General features: G+C 36.9%; 1 protein-coding gene across 1 annotated transcript; it reads right to left on the minus strand.

The window, feature by feature from the left end:
- Positions 1-7539: 7539 nt before the first annotated feature.
- LOC124699670 lies at positions 7540-8262 on the minus strand. The gene is made up of 2 exons (XM_047231935.1): positions 8126-8262; positions 7540-8028 (listed from the first exon to the last, which is right to left on the minus strand). Exons 1-2 carry the CDS (start codon positions 8240-8242, stop codon positions 7762-7764), a joined length of 384 nt encoding a protein of 127 aa, XP_047087891.1. The 5' UTR covers positions 8243-8262; the 3' UTR covers positions 7540-7761.
- Positions 8263-9312: the final 1050 nt, after the last annotated feature.

The raw sequence follows: 9312 nt of genomic DNA on the forward strand, positions 1-9312 counted from the left end.
TTGTTCTAATGCACTATAATAATCAACTGAGTTTTTACACAACAGGTCTGTCACTTACGTGTGGTGCCCATGCGTGAGGTCCCACACTTCAGTGAGCACAAGTCACGTGCAGTAGGTACGCAAACTCCCAGCCATCTTCTTTGTCAAGAGAAGACGCATGAGGATGCGTATTGGAAGTCTCTCGGTCCTTCAGGATCCTTCGGTTGTCCCTCTCACAAAAAAAAACCTCTCTCATTCTCGGCCTCGCTCGACTCGCTCGCTCGCACCTCCTGCTCACTGACAAAACCTGCACAACAGTCAACATCATCACCCGAAAAGGGGAGACACCATAATGCACTCCCTTCTTCACTCCTTCCGAGTGATCCCTCTTTTTCCTTCGAGTTTCACTCGACGGGCAAACACACATGTGCCGCATAGTAATAATAAAAAAGTAGAAAAATCGACCTACGAATCTATGATTAAATCGGTTAATCTAGGGTTTTGCCCACTACTACAGATCAAGTTCAAAAATATCCAACTACTCGTTCGATTTTGGGCTACTAATGTGCGTTGGTTTTTTATTTTTTATTTTTTTCTGAATGTTTATGCCCATTTGAATCTTGGTCAAATCCTATGTTTGACCAAGATTTAAACACGCATAAACATGAAAATGAAAAGGTAAGCTTCGATCCTTTTTAGTCACTCTAAAATTAAGCTTTTGGGATGTTTTTGAAATTTCCATGTTTGAAACCCAAAACCACTTCTCTTCATGCCCGACTTCATAAGACAGAGTTAAGGGTTAGGGGGTAGATACATGCTTTTTCTATTTTGAATATGTCTACACCTTGTTCATCAACTTGAAGGCTTACTATATATATATGACATAAGAAGGCTATGTGCTTTAGTTTTTCATTTTTTTATGTTTTTTTGAATTTTTATGCCCATTTGAATCTTGGTCAAATCCTAGGTTTGACCAAGATTTAAACAAGATTAAAACATGAAAATGAAAAGGTAAGCGTGAATCCTTCTTAATTAGTCACTCTAAAATGAAGCTTTGGGGGGGTCTAGAAATTTCCATGTTTGAAACCCAAAACCATTTCTCTTCATGCTTGACTTCATAAGACAAATCTAGTTTAGGGTTAGGGGTAGATACATGATTTGTCGGGTTTGAATATGTCTACACATGCTTGTTTATCAACTTGAATGCTTACTATATGACATAAGAAGACTATATGTGCGTTCGTTTCTTATTTTTAAATTTTTGCTGAATGTTTATGCCCATTTGAATCTTGGTCAATCCTATGTTTGACCAAGATTTAAACAAGTTAATTTAAAACATGAAAATGAAAAGGTAAGCATTGAACCTTCTTAGTCACTCTAAGATGAAGTTTTTGGGAGGTTATTGAAATTTCCATGTTTGAAACCCAAAACCACTTCTCTTCATGTTTGACTTCATAAGACAGATCGAGTTTAGGGTTAGGGACATGGTAGATACATGATTTTTCTTGTTTTAATATGTCTAGACCATGTTTATCAACTTGAATGCTCATTATATGACATAAAAAGGCTATGTGCTTTGTACATTTTCTGGTTTTTTGAATTTTTATGCCCATTGAATCTTGGTTAAATCCTAGGTTTGACCAAGATTTAAACAAGTTTAAAACATGAAAATGAAAAGGTAAGTCTGGATCCTTCTTAGTCATTCAAAAGTGAAGCTTTTGGGGGGTTCTTGAAATCTCAATGTTTGAAACCCAAAACCACTTCTCTTCATGGTTGACTTCATAAGACATAGTGTTTAGGGTTAGGGGGTAGATCGATACATGATTTGTCGGGTTTGAATATGTCTAGACATGCTTGTTTATCAACTTGAATGCTTACTATATGACATAAGAAGACTATATGTGCGTTGTATTTTCATTTTTTGTTTTTTTCTGAATTAATGTTTATGCCCATTTGAATCTTGTCAAATCCTAGGTTTGACCAAGATTTAAACAAGTTTAAAACATAAAATGAAAAGGTAAGCCTGGATCCTTCTTAGTCATTCTAGAATGAAGCTTTTGGGGGTTCTTGAAATCTCAATGTTTGAAACCCAAAACCACTTCTCTTCATGGTTGACTTCATAAGACAGAGTTTAGGGTGTTAGGGGTAGATACATGATTTGTCGGGTTAATTTGAATATGTCTAGACATGCATGCTTATTTATCAACTTGAATGCTTACTATATGACATAAGAAGACTATATGTGTGTTGGTCAAATCCTATGTTTGACCAAGATTTAAACAAGCATAAATCCCGAAAATGAAAAGGTAATTAAGCTTGGATCCTTCTTATTCACTCTAAAATTAAGCTTTTGGCGGGAAGTTTTTGAAATTTCCATGTTTGAAACCCAAAACCACTTCTCTTCATGCTTGACTTCATAAGACATATATAGTTAAGGGCCAGGGGTAGATACATGCTTTTTCTGTTTTGAATATGTCTAGACCTTGTTCATATCGATCAACTTGAATGCTTACTATATATATATGACATAAGAAGGCTATGTGCTTTGGTTTTCATTTTTTGATTTTTTCGAATGTTTATGCCCATTTGAATCTTGGTCAAGTCCTAGGTTTGACCAAGATTTTAGCAAGTTTAAAACACATGAAAATGAAAAGGCAAGCCTGGATCCTTCTTAGTCATTCTAAAATGAAGCTTTTGGGGGGGTTCGATCTTGAAATCTCAATATAATGTTTGTAACCCAAAACCACTTCTCTTCATGCTTGACTTCATAAGACAAAGTTAAGGGTTAGGGGTAGATCGATACATGCTTTTTTCTAGTTTTGAATATGTCTAGACCTTGTTGATCTGATCAACTTGAATTCTTACTATATATGACATAAGAAGGCTATGTGCTTTGGTTTTCATTTTCTGTTTTTTTTTAATTTTATGCCCATTTGAATCTTGGTTGAATACTATAGCTAGGTTTGATCGACCAAGATTTAAACAATTTTAAAACATGAAAATGAAAAGGCAAGCATGGATCTTTTTTAGTCACTCTAAAATGAAGCTTTTGGGAGGTTCTTGAAATTTCCATGTTTGAAACCAATAGACTTCGTAAGATCGACCGACTTTATGGTTAGGGGGTAGATACATGCTTTCTCTGTTTTGAATATGCCTAGAACTTGTTCATCAATTTGAAATTTCCATGTTTGAAACCCAAAACCCCACTTCTCTTCATGCTTGACTCCATAATACAAAGTTTAAGGTTAGGGCCAGGGTAGATACATGATTTTTCTAGTTTGAATATGTCTAGACCATGTTTATCAACTTGAGTGCTCATGCATTATATGACATAAAAAGGCTATGTGCGTTTTTTTATTTTTTTATACCCATTTGAATCTCGTTCAAATCCTAGTTTTGACCAGGATTTAAACAAGTTTAAAACATGAAAATGAAAAGGTAAGCCCGTATCCTTCTTAGTCACTCTAAAATGAAGCTTTTGGGAGGTTTTTGAAATTTCCATGTTTGAAACCCAAAACCATTTCTCTTCATGCTTGACTTCATAAGATAAAGTTTAGGTTAGGTGTTGATACATGATTTGACTGGTTTGAATATGTCTAGACCTTGTTTATCAACTTCAATTCTTACTATATGACATAAGAAGACTATGTGCTTTGGTTTTTCATTTTTTTATTTTTTTCTGAATGTTTATGCCCATTTGAATCTAAAGGTGAGAGAACACGTTAAAGGTTATTCTAACAAAGGTCATGCTTGGAATCTTACCTATGTATTATTGTACATCACAAATGTGAAATGAAAATATGTGCATCTCTATAAACCATAAACCCTAACCCTAACTATATAGAAAAAGATGAACAATCCATGCTTTTCGATTGCCTTTTTTGATACACCTTTGGGGGTCTTCCATGTAAAAGTTAGGGATTTAGATGAAATTTCCTGTTTATTCCGTGTCTTGTTGTAAACCGTGCTCGGTGCGTATTGGAAGTCTGAGTCCTTCGGGATCCTTCGGTTGTCCCTCTCTCTCTCAAAAAAAGAAAAAACATCTCTCTCATTATCGGCCTCGCTCGCTCGCTCGCACCTCCCGCGCAGCGACAAACCCTGAAAAAGGTCAGACACCATAAATAAGAGGGCCCCACTCACTTCTCTCCCTTCGTCTCCTTCCGTGTGATCCCTCTTCCTCCGAGTTTCACCGGACGGGCAAACACATGTGCTGCCTAGAAATATTCGACCCCTTTGCATGGATAATCATGTCGACCATTTTTACCTGGTTTTGAAATAAATAAATGAAAATGAAGAAAACCTCAAAAATGAAACCCTTCCGCATTGAGTGCTTATAGGTGTACTAGTTGACAGGGAAAATAAGAAACCTGTGATAGGGACATAGGGTAGTAAAAAACAAAATGTCTTCACAAGACGGACTATAGTGTGTATGAAGATTCATGTGCTTTGGTTTTCAATTTTTGATTTTTTTCTGAATGTTTATGCCCATTTGAATCTTGGTCAAATCCTAGGTTTGACCAAGATTTAAGCAAGTTTAAAACACATGAAAATGAAAAGGTAAGCCTGGATCCTTCTTAGTCATTCTAAAATGAAGCTTTTGGTGTTTTTTTGAAATCTCAATGTTTGAAACCCAAAACCACTTCTCTTCATATGGTTGGCTTCATAAGAAAGAGTTTAGGGTTAGGGGTAGATACATGATTTGTCGGGTTTGAATATGTCTAGAACTTGTTTATCAATTTGAATGCTTACTATATATATGACTTAAGAATACTATGTGCTTTGGTTTTTCTTTTCTATTTTTTTGATTTTTTTCTAAATTTTTATGCTCATTTGAATCTTGTTGGTCAAATCCTAGGTTTGACCAAGATTTAAACAAACTTAAAACATGAAAATGAAAAGGTAAGCCTGTATCCTTCTTAGTCACTCTAAAATGAAGCTTTTGGGAGGTTTTTGAAATTTCCATGTTTGAAACCCAAAACCATTTCTCTTCATGCTTGACTTCATAAGATAAAGTTTAGGGTTAGGTGTAGATACATGATTTGGCTGGTTTGAATATGTCTAGACCTTGTTTATCAACTTCAATTCTTACTATATGACATAAGAAGACTATGTGCTTTGGTTTTTCATTTTTTTGATTTTTTCTGAATGTTTATGCCCATTTGAATCTAAAGGCCGTGAGAGAACACGTTAAAGGTTATTCTAACAAAGGTCATGCTTGGAATCTTACCTATGTATTATTGTACATCACAAATGTGAAATGAAAATATGTGCATCGATCTCTATAAACCATAAACCCTAACCCTAACTATATAGAAAAAGGTGAATGTTTATCGGGTTTGAGTTTTTATGCCCATTTGAGTCTTGGTCAAATCCTAGGTTTGACCAAGACTTAAGCAAGTTTAAAACACATGAAAATGAAAAGGGTAAGCCTGGATCCTTCTTAGGGTTAGGGCCAGCAGGGTAGATACATGATTTTTCTAGTTTGAATATGTCTAGACCATGTTTATCAACTTGAGTGCTCATGCATTATATGACATAAAAAGGCTATGTGCGTTTTTTTATTTTTTATACCCATTTGAATCTCGTTCAAATCCTAGTTTTGATCAGGATTTAAACAAGTTTAAGACATGAAAATGAAAAGGTAAGCATGGATCCTTCTTAGTCATTCTAAAAATGAAGCTTTTGGGGTGTTCTTGAAATCTCAATGTTTAAACCCAAAACCACTTCTCTTCACGGTTGACTTCATAAGACAGAGTTTAGGGTTAGGAGTAGATACATGATTTGTCGGGTTTGAATATGTCTAGACCTTGTTTATCATCTTGAATGCTTACTATATATATGACGTAAGAAGACTATGTGCTTTGGTTTTTTTTGTTTTTTTCTGAATTATTATGCTCATTTGAATCTTGTTGGTCAAATCCTAGGTTTGACCAAGATTTAAACAAACTTGAAACATGAAAATTAAAAGTTAAGCCTGGATCCTTTCCTAGTCACTCTAAAATTAAGCTTTTGGGAAGTTTTTGAAATTTCCATGTTTGAAACCCAAAACCACTTCTCTTCATGCTTGACTTCATAAGACAGAGTTAAGGGTTAGGGGTAGATACATGCTTTTTCTATTTTGAATATGTCTAGACCTTGTTTATCAACTTGAATGCTTATTTTATATGACATAAGAAGGCTATGTGCTTTGGTTTTTCATTTTTCTGGTTTTTTTAATTTTATGCCCATTTGAATCTTGGTCAAATACTAGCTAGGTTTGACCAAGATTTAAACAATTTAAAAACATGAAAATGAAAAGGCAAGCCTGGATCTTTTGTAGTCACTCTAAAATGAAGCTCGTGGGAGGTTCTTGAAATTTCCATGTTTGAAACCAATACGACTTCTCTTCATGCTAGGCTTCATAAGATCGACCGAGAGTTTATGGTTAGGGGGTAGATACATGATTTGTCCGGTTTGAACACATGTCTAAACCTTGTTTATCAACTTGAATGCTTACTATCTATATGACATAAGAAGCTAGACTATGTGCTTTTGTTTTTCATTCTTCTATTTTTTTTGAATTTTATGCCCATTTGAATCTTGGTCAAATCCTAGGTTTGACCAGGATTTAAACAAGTTTAAAATATGAAAACGAAAAGGTAAGCCCGGATCCTTCTTAGTCACTCTAAAATGAAGCAACTTTTGGGGGGTTCGATCTTGAAATCTCAATATAATGTTTGTAACCCAAAACCACTTCTCTTCATGCTTGACTTCATAAGACAGAGTTAAGGGTTAGGGGTAGATCGATACATGCTTTTTTCTCGTTTTGAATATGTCTAGACCTTGTTGATCAACTTGAATTCTTACTTTATGACATAAGAAGGCTATGTGCTTTGGTTTTTCATTTTTCTGATTTTTTTGAATTTTATGCCCATTTGAATCTTGGTCAAATACTAGCTAGGTTTGACCAAGATTTAAACAAGTTTAAAACATGAAAATGAAAAGGTAAGCCTCGGTCCTTCTTAGTCACTCTAAAATGAAGCTTTTGGGAGGTTTTTGAAAATTCCATGTTTGAAACCCAAAACCACTTCTCTTCATGCCTTACTTCATAAGACATAGTTTAGGGTCGTTAGGGAGTAGATACATGATTTGTCCGGTTTGAATATGTCTAGACCTTGTTTATCATCTTGAATGCTTACTATATGACATAAGAAGACTATGTGCATTGGTTTTTCATTTTTTCCGTTTTTTTATTTTCCTCGCCCATTTGAATCTTGGTGAAATCCTAGGTTTGAGCAAGATTTAAACAAGTTTAACACGTGTAAACGAATAAGTAAGCATGGCTCCTTCTTAGTCACTCCAAAATGTACCAATTGATAGATGTGTTAACTTTGCTTCATGGAAAAATTAATGTCATGTAAATGAGTTAACTTGGATTTCCTACCCTTTAGTCCATAGGTAACTTTGTTCTAATGCACTATAATAATCAACTGAGTTTTTACACAACAGGTCTGTCACTTACGTGTGGTGCCCATGCGTGAGGTCCCACACTTCAGTGAGCACAAGTCACGTGCAGTAGGTACGCAAACTCCCAGCCATCTTCTTTGTCAAGAGAAGACGCATGAGGATGCGTATTGGAAGTCTCTGGGTCCTTCAACGCTCATTTACTTGAGCACATTACATAGACCAACAGGCCATTAGATAGTACCAGATCGATAAGAGTTTCAACGCTCATATTACTTGAGCTCATACACACATATATATAGTACTACTAGCTTAATTAGAGAGGTTCAGCCTGCTAGCTCATTTCTCGAGCTTCCTGACATGCAACATGAGACCGCCCCGGGCGCGAATGCGGAACCAAAACACAAAGATATCATTTTCCTTCATCTCGCTCTTCTGCACCACAGCTTTCCAGTTAGTTGTGATCACTGCACCGTCAACCCTCCCTTTGCCCTGGAAAATCCTCACTTTCACACAATGTCTCTCATCGTAAGAGACTTGAAAGTCATTATCTGGAAGGTGCATATTCTTCGAGATGTACTGCTTGGTAAACTTCCGGTTGAAGTACTGCAGATTATAAGATGCAAAACTTCGTTCAGATGAAGTCATTAATTGTCAACATATAAAGATGCAAAAACATCCTTGAGATGGAGTAATTATTTACCATTCTGGAACTGCCTTCCACGGTACTTGCACTCTTTATAGTGCACACATAAAAACGAATTTCGGGGCGCTTTTGGTCAACAAGAAATCTCAGGGTTTCAACTTGTGTAGGATTCATTTCCACTAGATTGGGATACATGCAAAAGTCATCCCATTCCTCACGTGCCTCTATCCCGGGACCTACATATAAGGAAACCAGGGAATAAGGCCTAGTTTAAAGTTTTCCTAAAATTGAAGTATATCAAACCAACAGTATTTATAGAAACTGAAGTATTCCTTGAATGCTACAAATTGACTAGCTATTATGCCAAACCGAGACTAATTAAGCATTTGACCTATATCCTGCATCTATATATATTTTTTACCTCGACGAGTCAGATGGACATCAGCAGGAGGAGGAGGAGCAACTTCCTCATGGTCACCGCACAATCCATTGCTGCAAAGATCATCAGCTTCCTCTTGCTTAACGTGAACCCTATCTGGAGCACCATCCTCACCTTCGGAGGATGAGCTGATGTCGATGGTCTCAACGGGCTTCTTGGATGGGACCAAAATGGCAACTTCATAATCATAGGGGTCCATGGTGTCGACCTAATAACAAGCAGTGAACAATTTGAGAACTATGAAACTATTAATTACACATTAATTAAAACTAAGTTGGGTTGTTTAGGTTCAGATTGACATTCGCACTAGCTGCACTAGCACATGTTTTGAATCAATCTAAACCAGGAAAATCTACTCTAGCTAGCACTAGCATCTACTTTGAATCGATCAAACCCTAAGAAAATCGCCGCTCGGACAAAAGAAACCCCAAAATCCCCCGAGATTAAGTACGGCAAACCCTAGAAAATCCCCCGCTCATCCCCCAAACCTGAGCTTCGGCCGACGGAGGCAGTGGAGCTTCGGCCGACGGAGGCGATGCTGCTTGACGGGGGCGGAGGCGGTGGCCGACGGAGTTGGGAGAGGAAGAGGCGGCAGTGGCGGCTGGGTTGGGAGAGAGAGAGTGAGACAGGGGAGAAAGTTGCTTTTGGTATAGGACATTTTGGGGTGGGTGGGGCAAAATGGCACCCACTGATGTGTGGGGCCATCTAGCAGTAGAAACCACTGGGTTGGGCCATTTCCGGTAATTTTATGTGGATTAGGGGCCAGCAGGTAAAATGGATTTCCGGTAATAAATTCTGCCTCCTC

The sequence above is a fragment of the Lolium rigidum genome, chromosome 3, assembly GCF_022539505.1.
Source record: "Lolium rigidum isolate FL_2022 chromosome 3, APGP_CSIRO_Lrig_0.1, whole genome shotgun sequence".
In the NCBI taxonomy this organism is placed as follows: Eukaryota; Viridiplantae; Streptophyta; class Magnoliopsida; order Poales; family Poaceae; genus Lolium; species Lolium rigidum.